Consider the following 23,866-nt stretch of genomic DNA (forward strand, 5'->3'; position numbering starts at 1 on the left):
CTGATGGGGCAGAAAATTATCTTTCACTTTTAGTCTACACAGGAGTGACAAAAATGGCCTTGCCTGACGAACATATTAAAAAATGATTTTGGGAGCAGACATGCTCTAATATTAGCTGCCCTGGAGACCCACATTCCCCACCAGCACTCTGCTCTCAATATGAATAAAGCCAAACACGCTTTGAGGACAGGCAGAAAACAAATCATATTTTAATTTTAATTTCAAAATTCATAGAAGAACTGTGACCCTGATGTGAGTTAAGGGTAGGAGCAAACCTCTGCAGAGATGTGTGTATGAAAATATATTAAGCTCTACCCAGGTGAAATATAAGTTTGAACTGCTGGGCTGTTTAGAGGTTCACGGATCAACAATCTTGATTAAAGGCAAGAAACATCCATGTCTTAAAAGTTTTCAAAGTAATTCTAAAAGTCGCAGCCAACCAGTGAGGGGACAAACAATTGCCACTCTACAAAACAGCGATGAATCCATACCTCTGGTCTGTTTTGTGCAAATATCCCGACAAATTGTTGTGGATTGGGCTGGCAGCCTTTGGCCAACAGCCCAGAGCCCAGCACCTGTGCCCGCTCAGCCACCTGAAGGATTAGATATGCTCAGTCAACAAACAGCAAAAAGTAACGTGTAACATGGAGGTGCTGTGATAACGTGTCATACCTCAGTGTACGGGATCCACTCATAGGGCTGCCCCGGCTTTCTGAAGCCAAGACACGCGCTGTTTCCTATGGAGACAGTTGTGTCACATCAGTTCACACAAATTCAATATTTTTAGTGTGGTGTCTGTGATATGTTGTATTTTTGCTTGTACAGATTTAATGTTTCAAATATCAAAGATCTACAAATTACCCAAATGAAGTAAAAGTTATGGGAACATTTTTTTTCAGTTCTCTGTAATCAGTCATGATTTAAAATGACTTGTGTGGACAATATACCTGAAATGTATCAAGATAATACAGTTTAGCAGGTATTTAGAAATCCTTTTTTTCCAGTGCCATCAAAAATACACATGCTCCCCTTTCTATAAACTGATACAGAGATGCTGTACTGAGGCCATGTAATGCACAGCATGCGCCACCAGAGGTCAGACTCTACCAGTGGAACCGGCAGCTGAGCTGCAAGTGGCGGGGATAACATTAAGCCTGATTTATGGTCCTGCGGCGTACCTACAACGTACCTACGTTGTTGCCGTGACGCCATCGTGAACCGTTCGAACTTCTCCGTCACTCCATTTCGTCGCGGTGCAATTCACCGCCAGAGCGGTAGGAGAATGCGTTCCTTTCCTGAATGGTTATCGTCTTCTCTAGTTGATTCTTTGTTTAGCTTCCGGCTTTTCCAGTCACAGAGAAATTAACGCGGAGCACGGACGTTGAGCATAAATGGGCCTTAATACTGCAACATCTCCATCGCAACAGAAGATGTTTAAAGATGGCGGGGATGGCGCAATCTGGAAATACGGAACCGGAAATGCATTGCTACCAAGCAAACCAATCACAGCCCTCTTGGTCTGCGCTGGGTCTGCGTTGCCTCGACGTGTAGTTACATTTTTGGGGAGGTCCACATCAGGCTACGCCAGGGGCTACGGTGAGCCTTCTGCGTAGCCACGTACCCTACGACGTAGCAACGTCGTTGATTTAACGCAGGACCATAAATCAGGCTTTACAGGACTAAAGTAAAAAAAAAGAAAATGCTACTGCTTGAGTAATGCCACATGTAACTTTATCTTGAGATTACCTTTTTTGTTTATCAGCCACATGATTTTTTGACTCAAAAATCAACCGTTTTCAGGTTTTCTACCTACTGCAGCTTTAAGTCATGATACAATATTACTGCCATTTTAAATATGTTGCGATATGCTGAGTATTTTGATAAAATATACTGCAATATATTGCCATTATCACCTTTTTTAAAAAATTGTTAAGCATGTCCCCAGAGGAAAACTTTGTCAACGTCTGCTTGATCTAATAAGATAAAGATTTCAGTCTGTGCATCTCACTTCAGCCATTTTTTGCAGCAGCAAAATGTATTTAGTGGACTGAAAAAGCAATCGATCATATTATTCTAGTAGGCTACATAAAGTTTAATTTGTATTTGTCATATTAATAATTTATGATAAAAAAAATCAATACTTGGCACTGTGTGACGATACGGTATTGCCACACAAAAATACTGCGATACTATTCTGTTTTGATTTGTCCCGCACCCCAAGTATCTATCACCAGCAGCTCTTTTTCCCCCACAAATATAGTCATATACTCTATACCCCGCCGAAATATCAGGAAGGTCTGAAGGAATGAAAAAAGAGATGCCTTCTATGTTTGGTGAAAAATACCTAAATACAACAATTTAACATATTCATGCGGAATTATACATTAATAAATTACTTTTGGTTGCCGAGATTCATGTTGTCCATTTCATAACAGTAAAGAGCACCTGTCTCTGTTGACAGAAAACACTGTAATCCTTAAACTGAAGTTCAAGCACGACAGCCACAGTGTGAATTTAAGAGGTTTTCAAAGAACAGCAGCAAATTGATTTTTTCAAAGTTAGCTGTCTTCTTCATTGATATAATTACACAATAAAATGTGGGATAAATTAAATGAGTTGTGAATGTGTCCCTTGTCACCACCTGCGATCCTCAGGCCTCTCTGGAACATGTCATAGGCCGTCCTGGTGTCGTCGTAGTAAAACTCCAGCAGTGAGTCATCTTTAAGGAGAGCCGATCGCCTGCAGCTGGGATCTCCCTACAACACATACTCCTGTCAAACACCTTAACACACCTTAACACCATGACAAATTGTGCCATTTATACAAATTACTCACATTCACAGCTACAGACTGGGCCTGCAGATCACAGGGAGGACGCATGGGTCGAGGACGGGTCACCAGCCAGTAGGCGGTAAGAGAGGCGAGGGCTCCTAAACCCAGCAGAGAGGAGGGTGACAGAGACAGGGAGGACAGGGAGAAGGAGGACAGGGGCAGAGACGGGAGAAGACTCCAGAAGTCCTCTGATTCAGAACTTTTGAGTCCAGCGCTGGAGCGAAGTGACCGTAACCAGTCCTGGAAATGCATAGCTGAGAGAAGAAAAACAAAGACACACAATAAACTCAACGACACAGGCGAAAATTATATGTTGTGTTTACATCACAAACATTGTGCTGGAATTTTAAAAATGCAGCATCTCTCGGAGAAGGCGCCGCAGTAAACACGCAGCAGGTTGAATCAGGCTGATATTTCCTTTCAAGTCACTTCAAACATGGAATTTTGTTTTGTTTTGTTTTTACTTATGTCTTGACATTTTATTTTATCTGCTAGATTTGCTGCATTCCTTTGTTGTCTTTGTTTTGCTTTTATCATATTTTTTCTTTTATCTCTTTTGCAGCACTTTGGAACTTGTGAACAGTAGAGACAGTACTGGTAGTGGCAGAAACACAAGAACAAATCTATGGATTAGAGCGAGACAAATAAACCAGATAGGCTGAGATCACAGCTGTTATTAGGTTACTGCAGTTATATAGACATTGTCGAGCGTTAAGTAACATAAAAACTAAGTTTGGTCGGTATCTGCGCCACAATTTAGAAAAATGCAAAAATGTACAAGTGCAACAAACTTGATTGTTTATGCCTTGTGTTAAGTGCAGTATGGGTAAAAATGTTTTAACTGATTCATTGGTAGTCTGTAAAATGTCCAAAAACAGTGTGAAGAATGCCCATTATAACACAGCCCAAGATGACAGATTGCTTCTTTTCTCCACACAACAGTCCAAATTACAAAGACTTTCAAATTTCACAACTGTAAAGATAAAATCAGAGAAAAGGAGCGAATCCAAACATTGAGAAGCTGGAAACAGTTAATGTTTCACATTTTTTGCTCGATAAATGATTTCCAGCACTACTTTAGGGAGTAAAAAATATATTTACCAGTAGATTTCTCTAATACCAAGAAGGAGCAGTCCAATGCAGCTTAAATACAACACTGATTCAAAATAAGTTGGGACGCTGTGTAAAACTTAGATAAAAACAGAATGCAGTGATTTGCAAATCCAACCTAAACTTAATTGAATAGAGTACAAAGACAAGATATTTTATGTTAAAGTTGGGACAGGGGCATGTTTGCCACTGTGTTACATCACCTTTTCTTTTAACCACACTCAGTAAGTGTTTGGGAATTGAGGACATTAATTGTTGAAGTTTTGAAAGTGAAAGTCTTTCTTGCTTGATATACGACTTAAAGTGTTAAGCAGTACAGGATGCACCACACATTTTCAATAGGAGACAGGTCTGGACTGAAGGCAGGTCTAGTATCTGCACTCTTTTACTGCAAAGTCGTGATGTTGTGACACATGCAGAATGTGGTTCTTACTAGAACAAGCAGAGATGTCCCTGAAAAAGACATCATCTGGATGGCAGCATATGTTACTCCAAAACGTGGATGTACCTCTCAGCATTCATGGCGCCTTCACAGATTTGCAAGTTACCCATGATGCCATGGGCACTAACACACCTCCACACTATCACAGATGCTGGCTTTAGAACTCTGCACTGGTAACAATCTAGATGGTCCTTTTCCTCTTAATCCTGGAGGACACGACATCCAGGATTTCCACAAACAATTTGAAATGTGGACTCGTCAGACCACAGCACACTTTTCCACTTTGTGTCAGTCCATCTCAGATGACCTCAGGCTAGGGATGTAACGATTACCGATATTACGGTAAATCTTGGTTCATTTTTACACGGTAAGCATTACCGTTTATGTTTAAATTAATTGCATTATCGCGGTGACTTATCAGGATATGTAATAACAGCCTCATTCAAGTCTCGCGATGCAGGCGCTGCGTGAATGCGTAGCATGTGTAAACACAAAGAATGAAAACATGGTGGAAGGTGGTGATAGCGGTACTCAGGACATTTCCCCCCCCCAACTAAACGCACAAAGTCTGAGGTCTGGGCGTACTTTGGTTTTCTGAAGAATGCCGAGGGACAGCTGGTGGAGGACAACTATCCTGTGTGCAGAACATGCAGATAGAAAGTTGCTGCGAAGGGTAGCAACACCACAAATCTGCTGGCTCATCTTCGTGACCATCATCCACAGCTTTACAGCCAATGCAAGTTATGCTATGCAAATGTCAGTTATTGTGTGAGGGACTTCGGTTTTACTAAGATTGTCATAATGTGTAACTCTCGACGTATACGGGACATTTGAGCCGTATCTGTCCTCCTAAACGGCGACTAGGTTTTCCGTTTTCGTTTATACTAGCTGAGTAGCTAATAGCCGTATTAGCAGCTATGTTGCTAAGTGTTTCAAAACGAAACGGAGCTGAAAACACTGAGCGGAGCCAACAGAATATAAACCGACGTAACGTAACGCTAATTGAGATCAACTATGATTGAATCACTGTGATTATGGTTATTGTATGGCGAGCTAGAATCGATATAGACGGCCAGTTATGCTTTCTCAACATAAGCTCAAGGAAACAACATAAAACGCTGCCGTGTTAACCTTTGACCGAGAGCCTTAATGGGGGCTCTCGGTTTTATAAGGTTAATTAAATTCACTGCTCACAGTCTTGACCTAACACACACACACGAGAACATGCACTCCTTTTCTCATACAGGTAATCCTCTGACTCACATGCACACTTCTAATGTGTGAATTATTCTGTGTAATGATGACCATTGTCCTTAGGGTTTTGTTGGTTTCTCCTGCACATTTGTGATATCTATCCTATATATTGTATGTTTTTTGTTCTACTCTTGCATTGTTTTGTTTTATATATATTTTTCCTCTCGTGCTAATAAATAAATAATATATAAATTGTTTACGTATTTTGCTGACTGTTAAAATGCACCAGACAAATAAGCTTTGTTCCTGTAATGTGTTTACATATTTTGTTTATTTAAAATAAAATGTTCTGTTGCTGTGCCAATCCCTTGCCCCTTTAATGTGAAAGTTTCATTTTAATATAAGATTTTGGCTGTTAACATTTTAGTATGATAAGGAAGTTATTTCAATATATCTATTTTTTGGACATTTTACAGCGCTTAAAAAAATATCGCGATATTATCGTTTACCGTGATAATTTGGTCACTATAATCGAGATATCAAATTTTCCATATCATTACATCCCTAGCTCAGGCCCAGAGAAGTCGGCGTCTTTTCTGGATGTTGTTGATAAATGGCTTTCACTTTGCATGGTAGAGTCTAAACTTGCATTTGTAAATGCAGCAACAAACTGTGTTTACTGACACTGGTTTTCCAAAGTGTTCCTGAGCCCAGGTAGTAATATCCTTTATACAGTCATGTTGGTTTTTAATGCAGTGCCAGCTGACAGGTCGAAGGTCACGGCCTTTGGATATTAGTTTTCAGCCTTGACCATTAATGGCAGAGATTTCTCCGGATTCTCTGAATCTCTTGATGATATTATTAATTGTAGATGGTGACATATCTAAATTCTTTGCAGGTGTGCACTGGGAAATGTTGTTCTTAACATGTTGGACTATTTGCCCACACAGTTTTTCAAAGTGACAATCCTTGCTAGTGAACAATTAAACCTTTGGAGGATGCCCCCTTGATACCGAAACATGATTGTATCATGTGTTACCAATTAATCTGTTTATCCGTGGAATGTTCCACAGACATTTTGTTAAGCATTTCACAACTTTCCCGGTGTTTTGTCGCCCCTGTCCAAACTTTTTTTGGAACATGTTGCATGCATCAAATTCAGAATGAGTGTACATTTACAAAAAAACCAACAATGTTGATCTGTTTGAACATTAAATGGCTTGTCTTTGCACCGTGTGTGTCAAAAAGGATTTGGAAACACAGTGTCTCAACATATTTGGATTTGGGGTTGCAGGAGGAATGAAATGAATGAGAGATGTCATTTTACTATTAATCAACTGTAAATGCATCATTTCAGATTTTTCATCATTTTCCAGACCATGAAATAAACTTGCTACAACTGTGTTAAAATACAATCATATTTCCACTGGAGCAGTCCTGGAAAATAAACAAGACAATTTTGCATTGCACTCCAGCGGCTGCGGCTCAGAGGTAGAGCGGGTCGTCCGCTTATCAGAATATCAGTTGTTCGATCCCCGGCTCCTCCAGTCTGCATATGCTTGAGTAAGATACTGAACCTCAAATTGCTCCCAATGGCTGTTCATCGATGTGTGAGTGTTTAAAACGGAGTAGCAAGTGGCACTTTGTATGGTAGCCTTGGCCACCAGTGTGAATGTGTGTGAATGGGTGAATGTGACTCATAGTGTAAAGAGCGCTTTGAGTGGTTGGATGACTTGTCAGACTACTGATGGGCAGAACCAGACTTGTTGTTTTTATTCGATGCATTCTTATTCCTTGTCAAAACCTGGTGACCCCATCACCCACAATGCAACTCAACCACCAACAGTTGGGTCGGTTCTGATGTGCTGTGCTATGAGCTGCTAATGTAGCCTCGAGCAGAGATGAAAAGCTACAGGTCTGATACTGCTCAGGTCTTCCTAACTCCACCCTTACATTTTTTTCATTTGCAAATTTGTGGTCTTCAGTCCCAACTGACGCTGACTCAAATGACATCACTTGAGGCAGTTTCTCAGACTTTGAGTAGTTCCCTCAGGAGCCACAAAAGCTTTTATACAACTTTTTTCACATGCAGCAATGCTTCCTAAGACCTGTAACACACTTTGACGTGTAAAATAAGTGTTAACTTTAAACATCACCCGTAACTATCCACCACACAAACTCTGTTCATATATTAAAATCAAGTTTAAACAAAGAATGCAACAAAACCTAGAGGAAAATGTAATTAAAAACATCATTCCACTTCTAAAACTTGAAACCGAAATACCAAGAGTGTGGTTAAAAGGCTGAACCACGCTGGGCCACGGGCTTGGCACCGCTCAGTGAAGAGAAAAAGAGAAGAAAAGGCTGAGCTGTATACAAGGGGGGGGGGGGGAGACACCAGGAAGTAATAACGATTGGCTTCACAGAAACAGGCGCCGAGGTTACTCTCAGTCATGTTGTGCCACTCTTTCATTCACTGGGGAGGAGAGAAAGACTCAGAGTGCGTACAGTAGCGAGGGGCTGGTGGTGGTGAGATAGGGTGAGGGGGAGGCCCGCCTTAATCCACCCCCTTGATCCCCTGCCAGAGACGTTATTGTTCATATCAAAACTGAATGAAAGAAGGGAAAGGCTTCTTGAGAATAATCCATAGCCTCTAAACAAACACCGACAGCATTCCCCTAACACAAACTGAAAACCTGCACTAAAACTGCTCCTTTCACCCCCACTAAAAAACCACTTCATCTTCCACCTCCCTGAATAAGTCTCCACTTGCCCACATCTCCACTCCCCTCCCCAAACACCCCTCAACCTCTCACCCACTTTCTCCCCCAGTGCCCAATAGGAGAGGGGATAAACAGTGATATCATACCCCTCCCTCCTCTCCAACCAGGCTGCTCCTGTGCTGTTTCCCTTCTCCTGCATGGTGCAAAGTGATGCTACTCTTGTCCTGAGAGGATTCATAATCTACTTTAAGCATCAATTTATCTGAATTAAAACTCAGTTGCCACTTTACACCTGCTGGAGCGACAAAGCAGCTGGTGATCCCCTTGAGTTCTTTCACTGGGTAAATAAATGAGAAACAAAAAGGGCTCTATGAAACGTGACACATCAAAAAAAATGACAGTCCGCTGTGAAGAGAGCTTCCTGTAGCCTCTTTCTGTCCCTCTCCATCGCTCCCTCCTCTCTCACCCTCCCATTCATAAGCGCTATTGTCAAGCCCCAGACGGGGACCATTGTGCTCCCAGCTTTTACTCCCTGGAAGACATGAGACAAAAGAAACGGCACACACATGTGAAAACATACTGAAGGAATACAAATGTACCTTCCCATTCCCTGCCGGGGGAGAAAAACCTGAATGTTTTGGCGGGTTCACACCTGAATTTACACTCAGAGGGCTGATTGCATAGCAGGGCATACATAATGGCATCATGCAGGCTGGCATCTAAAACAATAGCAGTGGATTAAAAGTGTGTTTGGGATAAACGATGCTTGATCCAACAAACAAAATGAGTTAAAAATATGGAAGTAAATTCCTGCTGTGGAGTGCATACAAAATGCGGGTTAAGAGGGGACAACAGGCATGTAACATGCCTGAGGCACTCCTCATGTCTGTGCGCTTTTACTCCAGCTGACAAGTAGGGACAGAGCTCAGAGTTACTCAGAGCTCCAGTACTGTACTGCGTGGCAGAGTAGGGAACATACAAAAACAGAAACCAAAAACTGGTTTCGAGAGGAATCTGGCATGAACTCAATGTAACTTTATTGACTCAAACTGTCAAACATTTTTTGTACGCCCCATTTTGGGGCCTACAACAGAACGCAATGAGCCTAACATAAAGTTAACTTTATGAGGGTCATTGCAAAGGTGAAAAAACTAGTGACATTAAAAATGGGAGATTAAAAAATGTATTGAAGCGTTTAAATTTTAATCTTAAAAGGACGAATAGTAAAATAACTACTTTGTCTCGGGTCAAATCAGGGCTTAAAAGTGGAATTGAAGAACTGATGTACAGTCGCTGCAGGGAGACATTTCTCCAGGGTTTAGGTAATAAATGGTAAGGCAGCTTCATCATAACGTTTTGGCACATTAAAGGGACAGTTCCCAAAAATCAAAATCAAAAATTCATAATTGTTCTCTCTTACCTGTAGTGCTATTTATCAATCTGCACTGTTTTGGTGCTGAGAGTGGGAGATATCGGCTGTAGAGATGTCTGCCTTCTCTCTAATATAACAGAACTAGAAGGCACTCAGCTTGTGGTGCTCAAAGTGCCAAAAAAATGCATTTGAGAAACTCAACAGCAATGTCTCTTTCCAGAAACCATGACCCAGCTACTCAAAATGATCCACAAACCTTGTTGTGAGCAGTTTCATGTCGGAACTACTTTCTGTCTAACCAACTACACCCACCAACTGTATCAATGCGCAGAAGGAAGCGTGCATCTACTCATGGATGAGAGGCTTGTGCTCTGACAGTGGGAGATGAAAACATTGAAGGCTTCCTCTTCGGCAGAGCTGTGGTTTTAGCTAGCTCTGCGAAGTCTGCGCAGTGATACAGTTGGCGGGTGTAGTTCAGTAGAAAGAAAATAGTTCCTGCATGAAACTGCTCACAACAAGGTCTGTGGATTATCTTGAGTAACCAGGTCATGATTTCTGCAAAGAGACATTGCTGCTGAGGTTTTGAAATTATTTTTTTGGCACTTTGAGCACCACAAGCAGAGTGCCATCTAGTTCTGTTATATTCAAGAGATAGCAGACATCTCTACGGCCAATATCTCCAACACTCAGCAACTCACATCAAAAAGATCTAGACTGATAAATAGCACTACACGCATGAGGGAAAATACATATTGTTGATTTTGGAGTGAACTGTCCCTTTAAAGAGTAGAATGACAGTTGTATTTTGGCAACATCAGCATCAGGTTGCAGCCTACTTGTATTAAAAAGGAGCCAGTGCGAAAACTTAAAAAGAACAGAGGTGTTAACTGTTGCTTCATTTAAAACACTGGCACAAAAAACTCTGTTCGAGTTTTAAATTATTTTATAGAATTTTTGTTGGAGCCTGAGGGCATGGAAAAGCAGTTAAAGCTTCTTTAAAGGAAATGTATGAATGCATTTTTATTACAAGCAGACAGAAATGGGCTGACCTTAATGATGTTCTTTCAGTACTAAAATGTCTTTTGCCGTTAAACCAAAGTGAAAATATGGATTTGGATATCTAGTAGAGACAGAATTAAGTCCCCTCAAAAGCAAATTCCTGAATAGAATATGTCCCTGAATTACATGAAGAGTGACAAGAGAATCTGGACAGTGGCCGACAGAGCTTCTGTGGTTATGGGAGCAATGCTGGGGAATGCTTCGCCCTGACCCAGAAAACTACAGGAGGTGACATGAGGAGGGGGGAGGTTTTTATGGGAGAGAGAGAGAGAGAGAGAGAGAGAGAGAGAGAGAGGCGACAGTACTTTGTAACCACACCAGCAGCAGTGGCAATGAACTCTGCACACTTTCCATGTGCCACGAGAAGTGAATGGTCCCATCGAGGGGAGATGAGGAGAGAGGGAGGACACGTGAGGATGGCCGGGTGGCTGGGTGGCTGGGAGGCGGGGGGAAACCAGCAAAAGAGAAAAAAACAATTGCACTGGTGTTTTCCGGCTGTGATTCCCAAATGAAGCGTGAACAACACAGACACACACTTGGTCACAATGAAGTTTTTCTTGTTGAAGGGGAAGGAGGTGAAGAATGAATGAGTAACACCAACACGCATCCTGCACGTGGGAAACACCTTCACTTCTCACAAGATGCTCAGGAATCTCCCATGGTCTCAGATTCACTTGAAACCAACCAGGATCCTCACAGACAATGCAACATTTGGGCTTTCTTTTCCCTGCAGACTGAGGTTTCATGTAACCAAGCAGCACCAGGTTCAAACATCACTACGCAGGGGTAATCTTCCACTTTCAGTTTCCCTGGCACCTCACCTCACAGTTCACTTTTGAATCTGTGAGTGTTTTTGTGCATCGGGGCAGATCATCCAGCCCTGCACGACTCAGGCACACAAACCTCAGCTGCCATGCAACTGCATACACACTGTGACTGTCACACACTCAGGAGAGGATGCCAAGGGGCTGGCTACTGGCCATGGGGACAACTCCAAACATGTTGCATGCTCCAGAATATGTAGTCGGGCAGGTGAAGAAAGAATACTCAATGTCAAACATGAACTTTTCCTTACACTTCTTTCCTTATCTGAATCAAGGGCCTAAGGATAGTGTAGAGGGCGTAGGATGCTATATTATATAGATAAAGCACTGAGTCAAATTTGTGATCTTATACTTTGCCTTTGAAAACAAAACAATGTCAGAAAACCTACAGTGCAGGGCTGAAAGCCTCCACAACCCCACTCGGGATGAGACAAAACACCACAGGAATGTGGTGCATGTGTGACAGTTACTAAGTGCATCTCAGGTCTTTAAAAGAATTTGGAGGCACACTGCAAAGGAAAATATCCAGAAAACTGCAGAATGGCCTTTGTAACATGGAGTAATCCCACAAATATTGCAGTAGGATGAAAACACCATGAGGCCAATTTAACTTAAAGCTTCAGTTGAGCAAAGCAAATCTCACAGAGGAGGCATCACTATCAAGAATCGCCTCATCAAATGTGTTTTGAACGCAGCATCACTGATCACCAGGCCATTATGAAGCCTGTATCTCACCCATTTAAAGGCAAAACTCTGTAAGACCTTATGCAACAGTTTGTCAACAGGTTGATTCTTATTCACAGGATAACAGACTCAGCTCGGTAGCCTGGACACTCAGCGGGATGCAGACAAACTTTTTTTACTTGTAGATCACAATCTGGGCATTCACGGATTGGGGTTGTTTATTTATCGAGCTGAAACAAACAAACAAACAAACAATGAAAGGCCAAATGAAACTCACCTCGGTAAACCACACAGGCTTCCAGTTGTTCCTCAGATTGTGCTCCAAAGTTACTTCAGCTGCAGATCCATCGAAATCCGTCCACACGTAAAGCTCTGAACAATATTATCTTATTTCCGGTTGAAACCTTCAAAATAAAATGTCGTCTGATGGAGGCATGGTGAGCATCCTCATTAAAGCGGAACTACAGCCATTTTCGAAATTCATACATGTTACGCCTATGGTCTAAAACAGTCCAAAAGTATCAGTAGGCTACACATGAACAACTCTCTCTCATGTCCAAAAACTATAGTTGCAAAACTCAAATCTGTGATGTCACAGGTTGTGAAATCTGGAGCTGCTTTGTAGACAGTGACCTGGGAAAGATGTTATAGATGACACTGAAAGCAGCCAGAGGGTGTTCTGAGTATATAGGTACATTTTCTGTGTCAGAACTGATGACACTACCATGTTATAATAACAATAATACATTGGATTTATATAGTGCTTTTCAGGATGCCCAAAGATGCTTTACACGAGTAACAACAGCAATCAAGAAAAAAAAATCCATAGGGAGGTAGGGAGGGAAATAGTCCAGAAAGTGCGAAGTACACTGAATTTAGAGGTTATAGACAGTTTTGAAAATGTGTGTTTTGAGGGTTATCTTGAAAGTATTAAAGCTCATTTGGGCACAAAAAAAGAAAACATTCTGTGGGTCCACAAAATCAGCCTCCCATTTATTGTCAGTGGAGCAGCTCCAGACTTTATACCCTATGACGTCACAGGTTGAGATTTACTTCTCTGGATTCTGGCTTTGAGAGAGAGCAATTCAAGTTCTCAAATACTGATTTAATGTCCTAGGTCATGGAAATAACATATTGGAATTGGGCGGCAGTAGCTCAGTCCATAGGGACTTGGGTTGGGAACCAGAGGGTCGCCTGCCCAGGTCCCCGTCCGGACCAAAATATGGAGTGTGGACTGGTAGCTGGAGAGGTGCCAGTTCCCCTCTGGGCACTGCCAAGGTGCCCCTGAGCAAGGCACCGAACACCCCAACCTCTCAGAGTGCCTGTCATGGACAGCCCCACTCTGACATCTTTCCACTTAGTGCATGCATAGGTCCTGTTTGTGCATGTGTGTGTTTTCGCACCTTTGTGTAATTGACAACAGAGTCTAAATTGGATTTCCCATCGGGGATTAATAACGTATATAAAATTGAAAATTAAATTAAATTAAAAATTCTTAATTTGGGTGGTGGTCCCCTTAAAGTGTTATACAGGCTAGGCTTAAGTGGAAAAAAAATCAGGACAGAAAATTTAAAAATAGACCGATTTCGTTATTTTTTATTCCAGTACAACTTGAGATGTCAAATGTAAAGTTTTAGCACTGCTAATGAAATTTAGTTACTGGTATCTAATTCTAGGATGGTCAGTGGCTGTCCACTGCCCCTGTTAAATAAATAAATAAATGAAAATATGAGAGCGTTTTGAATGAGAATTACATGGAATAAAGCACGATGCAAAAAAATGAAGTCAAAATTGCAAAATATATGTCTTTTCTCTCTCTCTCTCTCTTTCTCTTTCTCTGTATTTAATTTTTTGATATGTTATTGACTATTAGGGCAGATATTTTAGGTCAAACCTGTCAATGAAGCATCCTCTAATCAAACCACACCATGCATTAAATTGCAGATTGTCACCCTCTTTATTACAACACCAGTTTTACTCCATATATCTGCCTAATTTAATTATCTCAATATATCACTGTGGTCATATCTACTCTGACCTCCTCTACAGGTTTCACATTTTATTATTTAACCATTTTTAAGTTACAATTTAATTCAGTTACTTTATTTTGAAGTTAAAATAGCAGTTTCCTGTATTTGGCTTTCTACTTTTCTGCTGCTTGACGCTTTTCTGCAATACTGGGCCGGCTCTGACGTCACTTCTCAATTGTATTCAGGCATTTTGGGGGACAAAAAGTAAAACTCATTGTGAGATCTCAGATTTAAAAAGACAGAAAAGACAGCGTGATACATCCTGTTTATTTATTGAGTTACATTCAACAGCAGTGACGTCACTGGCCTCCTATGTTTACAAATCTATAAGGATTAACAGTCTGAGCTCAACACTGTAGGCAGCACTGTTACTTTATTAAACAATAACTGCAGTTACTGGTACTGTGGAAAATATTTGTTTGTGTGAAAATATAATTAATTTTTGATGGCAGTAAGACTGGGGGCAGTGAATTATTTATGAGGACTAAACCTGAAAGCTACTAGCTATTTTTTTTTATCCAGTTCAGAAATCATCCCAGTTTGTGCACAGCTCCACTGAGCCCTCTGTGTAATGACCACATGTGCTGCTGTCCAAAGGATCCTTAACCTGAAAGACAGTGTAACAGGGAAAACATGAAAAGTAGATCGATTCATTGCAAAACTAGACAAATAAATAATATGCCAAACTTAATATGTCTTACTTTAGGAATAACTGGAGGGTTCAATGTGCCTTTACAGAGTCCGTCCCAGTTGAATCCTTCAAACCACCTGAATAAAAAATGGAGCATCACAACCTATAAAACTATGTTTCCAAGCACAAGCCTCTGTGTTTTCCTCCAGTGTAATAAATCTGTCGTCTTACTTGTGCTTCTGAATGTCCTTGGCCCCATTTCTCTGACTGCCCAGCCTCTCCGAGGGATTGCTCCTTGGTGAGAAAAGGAAACAACAACACACAAATAAATAAACTATGAATTAATAATCAGATTCTGTCCTTCGAGGAGTGGTGTTACAGCACAGGTTGTGTCCAGTGCACTTGGATTGTATCTTAATTTGCTCCTGTCTGTTTGTGTGTGTTGGGACTGGGAGAGGGGAAGCATAATGTAACACACACAATGGTGGTCGGGTGAAGGAGGGTTTTATGTCTGAAAAAGCGCTATGAAATCATTAGCTTTCGCATTATAATTCATGGTGTCCAGTGTGTCATATTTACAACACCTGCACAGTTTCTTTATGAGGCTGGAGGCACTTTTGCTGACGGTTTTTGGGAAGTCGATCTGGTCGATGCCACGAATGGTTGCAGTGAGAATCTTCATCGGCTCAGAGTCGCTGAATGGGAGCCTGGAGAGAGGAACATGAGCCTGTCACTTCGATCTAAAACTGGAGAACTGAGCTTTAAAAGTAGGGCTGCATGAAACTTTGAAACTTACCCACCACTCAGAAGTTCAAACACTAAAACCCCCAGTGACCAGAAGTCTGCAGATAAAGTGTGGCCTTTGTTTAAGATGATTTCAGGTGCCATGTAGCCTGGTGTGCCGCAGAACGTCCAGGTCTTCTTACCCACCTTAATCTTCTTTAGACATCTGGAGCCAATCTACAAAAAGTGAAAATGAGATCACTTACACCAGGTAAAGCCAAGAATACCACAATTTCATGAGGAAAATCTGACTTTATGTTTGTGTAGTACCAATTTGGCATAACCACGTTCATCCAGACAAACATTTTCAGGCTTGATATCTCTATAGATGACACCTCGACAGTGAAAAAAGGTCAAGGCCTCAACAACACAAGCCGTGTAGAACCTGGTGCTGCATTCATCCAGACATCCTCTGAAACAGTACAGAGAAGTGCTGGTTTAAGCATCGAAGCGAACTAGACAAATGTGTGATGTAGACAGATGTAAGACATCAAATCCTGCTCAGTCTTACAATTGCATTGTGATGAAAGCTTGGCTAAAACACAGTGCCAGGACTATAAATATTTTATCAGTATGAAGACAAAAAGTCCCTTGCATCTTCTTTATTCTCAAAATACTTACTCATCTTTGAGCAGACTACTTAAATCCCCACCAAGACAAGCTTCTGTCAAAACGTACAGGCACTCGGCATCTCTAAAGGTTTTATATAGTCTGTAATCAACACGGAAACATGTTAAAGATCACTGACATGTTATCGAAATCGTAACAATTTAAAATGAGATGGCTGTGGAAGAACAAACACCTGGCTATGAATGGACAGTGAGCCTCCATTAGAATGTGCCCTTCTCTCAGGATGTGCTCCCGTTGACCATTGTTGAGGATCAGCTTCTTCTTAAGGACCCTCATGGCATAAAGACACTTGACGTTGCTCTTTAGGTGCACCTGACAGAGGTAGAAATCGATAGATTACATTATAGAAACATGGAATTTGGAGGAGGCAGCAGCAGCACAGGGGAGCTGTGTCATTGTGAGTGAGCTGCTATAACATCAACCCTTACCAGGTCTACGTGACCAAACTCCCCAACTGCAAGAGTACAGATGATCTGGAAATCACTTAAGGTGGAAGATGAGAAGGGATCAGGCTCCTTTTCTGACCTGCAAGCAAGACACAAGTGAGCTTATACGCCTGTGTTTACATGTAAATTACACGTAATTGTAGAAAATAGTGTTGTAATGCTCCTTACTCGATTTTGGATTCAAGGCTTTGCTGCACCTCATTACTGCGGTTAAATACCAGCCCTCCAAGGATGTCTTTGAAGGTCCTGAAGCACAGAAGCACATGAATATTTAGTAGTATATAGTTGCCGAGTGTTGAAGATATCGGCCGCAGAGATGTCTTACAGTTTCATGTGGGTACTATTTTCTTTCTACCAAACTACACCTGCCAACCATATCACCGTGCAGAAGGAAGCATGCATCTACTTTTTGCTCACCTAGCACCACTGAGCTACTTAAACTTTCCCAAACATGAGCCTCTTGTCCATGAGTAGATGCATGCTTCCTTTTACATGGTGACACAGTTGGCAGTAATACATTAGTAAAAAGAAAATAGTTCCTACATAAACTGCTCACAACAAGGTTTGTGGATTATCTTGAGTAACCAGGTCATGATTTCTAGAAAGAGACATTGCTGTTGAGATTTTCCAATGTACCTTTTTGGCACTTTAAGCACCACAAGCTGAGTGCCATCTAGTTCCACTATATTAGAGAGAAAGCAGACATCTCTACAGCTGATACCTCCAACACTCTGCAATTCACACCAAAACAATCTAGACTGATGAATATCACAACAGGTAAGACGAAGAATATGCATTTTTAAATTTGGGGATAAACAGCCCCTTTAAGTGTGGTGTCTGAATCAGTTCATATTTTCTATGCAATGAGTTTTATTAACACAAAATAACCACTCACTCTCTGTCTATGACCAAACATGTGACATCACCAGCAGCAATCACATTCATCGTCCGAACATCCTCTCTAAAGACAGAGTGAAGAAGGATATCACAATGTTATCAATGCAAAAAAAAATCATTGATGTTATGGTGGCACAAATGCCATTCTTTTTACTATCATGTGTTCCTGTACCCTCTGCACATTTTTCTTCTGAAAGTCTATTATTCCCTTCTTACCCCCACAGAGCTTTCTCTCCAAACCACTGTCTCTCGGCGAGCTTAGACAGGACTATCTGCTCGTCATGGCCCGGCTTCTTTTCTGTCACTTTCACCTGGCAAAAGGGAGAGGTAATGAAAGAGAAGTAATGGTAGAGAGCCATGTAGAAAAGTACCAAGGTCAATTATTGCCATCATAATGCAATTTCTAAAGCTACGCTGACATTTTGTCCTCCGCAATCTAAATCTTTTTTTGTGTCTGAAAGCTTAATTTCATGTGTGCAGCAGGCAGAGAGCATAAAACTTTACCTGGCCCTTGCTAATGATATAAAAGGTGTCTCCTGCAGCTCCTTGTCGGATGACGTAGTCACCTTCGGTGTAGTGTGTCTGCGGAACATAAATGACAGATGGAGGTGCAAAGTGTGGAAAATAATTTAATAAGAGCAGAAAAAGACAGACAGAAAAAAAGAAGCAGCTCTCCTACAGATATAAAGATGAGGGCTGCTAACAATGGAGGATTAATTCTGATTCTACCCCAGCACCTGCTTGTTAACTGATGCAAAACAAAGACAGCTGAAAATAGAAAAATACTGAGGGCCTCGCCTGTAAACATGATTGTTTACAGGCGTTCCATCTGTGCGCACACATAATCTATCCGCTGGATTCTGTTTGAAGAACAAGTGATGGTTACACAATGCCGTGCTTCAGATTTTAAGTACTTAATCTGTACCTCCTCCATAAGATCAGACATTTTCATGATGACATCCTCCGGCAAAGACTGCAGGAAGGGAACGCTGCAAACACACAAAGACAATGACAGGTTTGAAAAGGGTTTGATTTCTTTTTTTCCCCCAAGAAACATATCACAGGAATGCTAATATTTCGGTCAGTATTAAAGGCCTAAATGCACCATTGTGGCTGCTGATAAGCAACATGACCCTGGTGATATTGTGTTGAAGGTACTAGAATACAAAGCAGCTTTCTGGGGCCTGCTCTGTGCCAAATGAAGTGTATCGGGTGCGATGTTCACCTGCTTAGCAGCTCCATTGAATGAGAAAGGCGGTTGAGACCACTCTGCATGAGTATGGTCTGGTAGCTTTTGCGGTCAATAACCCACAGCTTGCTGTCCATTTGCGCTGCAGATCAAAACACAGAGGAAGTGATGAAGGTTGTGATGGTGACACTGGAGCTCAGGTGGAAAAACAATCAAGAAACAAGTATTGAAACAGCTCTATAAGACAAGGGTAGTTTGTGAGGGATGTGGATTGAATGCAGGATGAGCCACAGCCTACAGAGCAGACAGTTAGCATGCAAGGACTCTGTTAGGAATGCTCATAATGTACAATAAAAAGAAAGTGTTTTTCCTTACAGACTTTTAATATAAATCTTATCTGATTTCCTTAACTACTCTTTCTTGTTAATAGAGCTTGAAAGAGGGTGTTGTAAATTAATAATGACCCATATTGATTGGTTCACTGGAGCTTCCTGCAAACGGAAGTGGACGTCCTCCAGACAGTCTAATTAGATCCACCATCTGATAATATGGTGCAGCCCTGATATCTCAATTCTCCCATTTGGATATACCCCATCGGTTTTCACTTTAGCACCATATGACACACAGTTCAGGACCATTTGGATCTGAATGCTGTGCAGGATGTTTTTAAAAAGCTAACATTGCTCTTAAAGGAGGATTTGTCTGTCATTTCTGCAGTATATCATTTGCCACCCTGAACTTCCCTGACCTGATGATGAAGCCCTCTCCAACTGCACCTTTATCACTACCACGATGAAAGAGACCACACAAGCCTTATTGATGGCCTTGGAAGGCAACAATGGGGGAAAAAAAGTAATTTCAGATCAGGAAAGAGGTAAATACAGTGAGCCTGGAACAGATCTGAGGGAAGGACTGACACACAACACAGGAAAACAGACCACTCACATGAGCTGAGCATTGTTACCAGGGAGAAGATTTATAGTAAAGAACAGTAAATTGGAATTGGTCGCGAGATAAAGAAAGCGGTGCAAAAAAGGAATGGGATGCTTAGGGACCAAACAAAGCAAATAAACGGATTTTTTCAATTTAAACTGATCCACAGCCTATTTATTTGTGAAACCAGGTCAGATGCTCGCAGCGATGGCTGAGAAAGTTTTCCCACAGGACTCTGTGATCAGATGCTGGAAGGCAATGACAACATACTCTCTATTTTATAAAGACTATCAGAAATTCTTACACGAGAAATGTATATACATATATAAAATAGGTTGCGATCCAACCATGAGAAGAGCGAATGGAATGTATTTCTGAAAATGGTGTTTGCAAATGTTTGTGAAAATTCATTTAATACATGTCGGATTGCAGAGAGGAGATGTGGCAGTCAGATGGCTGGGTTATGCAGGAGAGCAGAGAATGTTTTAAATTCCCCACATCTCTGAGAAAACCTTTTGAAGCTGTGGTGTTGTCTAAGATCTCAAAAGGTCTTTGATTTTAGATTCAACAGACGTCTGTCTAAGACCAGTGGCAGAAATCATCCTGCTTGTGATACTCTCTCAAACAAGAATTATTTATATCCCTAGCAATTCAAAATTAATTAAAGTGAAACTCCACCAGTGTTTCACATCTCCAGCGATATCTGCGTGCAAATATAAAAAAAAACAAGATACCTGAGACAGAGTAGATGTTGGTGCAGTTGTAGAGGAGAGCCAGCTCTCCAAACATGTCTTCTGGTTCAATTGTGAGAAGCTTCAGTCCGTCTTTTGTCACATCCAGCCGCCCTTCTATTAATAAACACAGTCAGGGCAGAAATATAGCATGCACATAATTTGTGGCACTGCTATGTCTCTTTTTTGTGTGTCAGGAAATGGAGAGTGACTGTAAAGAACCTTCAGCTGTCTCTTTCAGACATACTGTACAAACAACAGATATGCAATCATCCCTGAGGAATCAAGGCCAGCACCTCTCGCTGGTTAGGATGACAGGCGAAAAACAGGGAGCAGCCACTCTCCATTAGCTGTCACAATACGAATGCAGCCAAGATTCCTGAGGACGATCAAGCACTGATGAACTCTCTGCAACCACAGCCAAGCAAAACCTCTTTTCTCCTGCCATTTGTTTTGGTGTTGACATTTCAACACACACAAAAAAACATCAATGTGGGTTACTCATTATCCCAAGTGCCTCCTCTTTTCTTGCTCAAACATGCAATTATCACATCACTCTGTTTGAGAGCACTGCCACAGAATCACACTGTGAACCAGCAGTAAGAAAATTGAAATTGAAAGATAAGATAAAATTAATCTTTTCATCGGACAGTACTTAAGCACCTGTCATCTCAAGGAAATGTTAATAAATATCCTCAAGCATGATTAATGTCAGCAATTGTACGAAGAAAATGATTTACCTTCTAAAACATACGCCTGAGCCCCGTTGGCCCCCTCCTGAGCGACATAGCAGCCTTGATTGATGGTGGTGGGATACATACAAGCTGTGATGGCTCTGATTTCTCCTTCGTCAAGGTTCTTCAACAAGTCATTCTTCAGAAAGGCAGCCTGAATCAGCCTCTGAGATCTGAGGGCAGAAAGGCAGGATGCTGGTGTTACATTTAAGGGCACATTATTGAAAGCCTTGAATGCAGCATTACAGGCTGTCTCAAAAAATGATTTGAAATATTTATTGATTGAGTCGGAGAGCCTTGAACATTTGAGAGACATATTTTTCGGCTGCGAGAGAACACTGTGTGCTCTTACTCCTGGCTTTTGTCACAGCTTCTATGTGAGACCATGGCGAGAGTCACAGGATCCAAAGTGAAGGGCTCTGAAATTACTGTTTTCCTACTGGTTCTCTGCAAGTCCTCACTTTGAGAAGAGCAAGCTACAGGGAAAAATATCACACACACAATAAGTCAGATGTAGTCAAGTTGTGCTGGGTCAAACTACCTGTTGATGCTTTAAAAATATGGCATTTATGAGCACCATGTTTTGTACCTGCACTGGCTGCGGAGGATCCTGGGAGGGAGACAGTGGCTCTGTAGCGATCCAGTTCTTCCTGCAGTCTCCGAATGAGTTCATCCTTTGTATCCAACTCCAGCTCTAACTCATCTATTAGTGTGTCCCTCTGGCGAAGCTCCTCAATTTTCAGTTGCAGGGCAAATTGGAGGTCCCGAAGTGTACCCATGACCTGCAAACACCAGGTGACAAAACACAACAATAGCTCTTTCTACACAAAAACATACATGCAAATATAGAGTGGGTCAAAACTACATGTTATGTACAATTTCTGTCTTTCTTTGAGTTGCATTGAGTCTCTCTTTGCAGCTACTACCTCAATTAAGAAAGCTTGACCACCATCTGCCTCACTTCCTCTGATTATGTATATAGACAGTTTACAAATATCAATAATATAAATGGGAAATCAATATGGTATAATGGCTTTTACTTGGATGAGAAAACACAGGAGAGTTTGCTGTATGCTTCTCATACAAATCCCCATAAGTGCTTGACCTAGACATAAATACAAGCAGGCAGGTTTATAAATACAGACAGATAGATAGATAGGCTATAAATGTCTTTTCTTTATGAGCTTGTAGTACTTGATTTCCAGGTGTGCACATGTACAAATGCATTATAGAGACAGTATTTTTATGCTTTTTATGCATTTGACTTTTTTTCTTTCATCTTAACAGAAACAAATCCTTTAAAAAAAACTAAAAAAAATCAAGGACACTTAAACAAAAAGATACGACACACAAGACAAGAAAGTGTGAGCTTTGGTAATATCAGAGAGATACACCACCTCACGTTAAAACAAGGTCATTTTAGAGTCCCTATTAAGACACACACTTTGTGTCCCTGCAGGAATAAAATATAGATTTTTTCATTTTGGGTCGAAGCGCGCTCGGAGCCATACGCACTGATAATAGCCTTTGTTACAAATGAATGAGTTGCTAAAATGTGACAACAGCGTTTTTATGTTTCTAGACTGTTTGTAAACACACATGCAAGCTCTGTCCTGCAAAATATAATGCCGGACTGTAGGCTATTTGACAAATATTACTTACCACATGCAGCTGTCTGGCGCTGTGGGAGTCTTCCTCACTTGTCCTGGATGTGTTTGTCCCTGTTTGGAGGCAGACAGTCCATTCGACAGGTGCAGATCTCCTCTATACCCGCCCAAGTGAGAGATGCTCCTCTCCTGCTCGGGGCTGGCCAGGGCTGGGCACAGACAGCAGGCAATCACATGACCAAGACAGTGGAGACCATCCGGGAGGCTGTAATGAGAAATGCATGGACTGGATCCCAATTGGGTCAGAGGGTCTTTGGGGTATTTCAGAGCCCTGGGGATAGGTGGGTCTCCGGCAAACAGAGCAGTGAACATCAATCATTTTATTCCCCGGATATTTCGCTGATGTAGAAGAGTGTAAAGGCTTGCTGTGCCACTGATCAGAGGTTTTACTCTCCCTCCATTGCACCTGTACAAAACAAAGGGCCCTATCATGACAAAGATATAGATAATGTTTAAATGATGTTAGGACAAGAGTTATTGTTTTCAAGTTGGTCTAATGCAAATTAAATAATTTTGAAACTAGTTTATTAATGTTCAATGTTAATATTGACATCATGTTAATATTTGCAAATAATTTGAAGGAAAACGAAGGCACTAGTTTGTGTAACATGAGCCAAGCACAGAATCTTATATTTACAATAACAGTTCAACATTATTAATACTGATAATTAATAGCTTTATAGTGGTCATATGTTGTTTTTAAATGTATTTTACTTTTATTCCCCATATTTTTATTGCCTGTTTTATTCAGCCCATGCTTCAACTGTTTGAATTACTTGCATTTATCTTTATCAATTTTTACTAATTTGTTTATTGTTTTGCACTAAACACCAAGGCAAATTTCTTGCATGGGAAACCCACTTGGCAATAAACCTGTTTCTGATTCCCGACTTCTTATTTTCAGATTAAAGCTTGCTCTTTGCCACTTTTAGATCCCTAACTCCATCCAGCATTG

The 23,866-nt window shown here is 41.2% G+C and overlaps 2 protein-coding genes across 2 annotated transcripts in view; both read right to left on the reverse strand.

Moving 5' to 3' along the window:
* acsl2 (acyl-CoA synthetase long chain family member 2) overlaps positions 1-12,621 on the reverse strand; it is a 21,107-nt gene extending 8,486 nt beyond the window's left edge. Inside the window, exons 1-5 of the mRNA XM_033618787.2 lie at positions 12,518-12,621; positions 2,836-3,086; positions 2,642-2,756; positions 673-737; positions 492-593 (exon numbers count right to left, since the gene is read on the reverse strand). Coding sequence (XP_033474678.1) covers positions 492-593; positions 673-737; positions 2,642-2,756; positions 2,836-3,084 — 531 coding nt within the window. The 5' untranslated portion in view covers positions 3,085-3,086; positions 12,518-12,621. The remainder of the gene's footprint in view (positions 1-491; positions 594-672; positions 738-2,641; positions 2,757-2,835; positions 3,087-12,517) is intronic.
* A 1,897-nt stretch (positions 12,622-14,518) lies between these two features.
* Positions 14,519-23,317, reverse strand: prkg1l (protein kinase cGMP-dependent 1, like). The gene is made up of 20 exons (XM_033620130.2): positions 22,907-23,317; positions 21,834-22,026; positions 21,597-21,720; positions 21,251-21,417; positions 20,514-20,627; positions 18,883-18,988; positions 18,583-18,646; positions 18,162-18,239; positions 17,874-17,968; positions 17,656-17,721; positions 16,929-17,006; positions 16,743-16,839; positions 16,487-16,626; positions 16,306-16,395; positions 15,955-16,096; positions 15,698-15,861; positions 15,486-15,608; positions 15,133-15,195; positions 14,972-15,038; positions 14,519-14,877 (listed from the first exon to the last, which is right to left on the reverse strand). The coding sequence occupies exons 2-20, from the start codon at positions 22,021-22,023 to the stop codon at positions 14,794-14,796; spliced, it is 2,052 nt and encodes a 683-aa protein (XP_033476021.1). The 5' UTR covers positions 22,024-22,026; positions 22,907-23,317; the 3' UTR covers positions 14,519-14,793.
* Positions 23,318-23,866: the final 549 nt, after the last annotated feature.

Source organism: Epinephelus lanceolatus, chromosome 9 (genome assembly GCF_041903045.1).
Source record: "Epinephelus lanceolatus isolate andai-2023 chromosome 9, ASM4190304v1, whole genome shotgun sequence".
In the NCBI taxonomy this organism is placed as follows: domain Eukaryota; kingdom Metazoa; phylum Chordata; class Actinopteri; order Perciformes; family Serranidae; genus Epinephelus; species Epinephelus lanceolatus.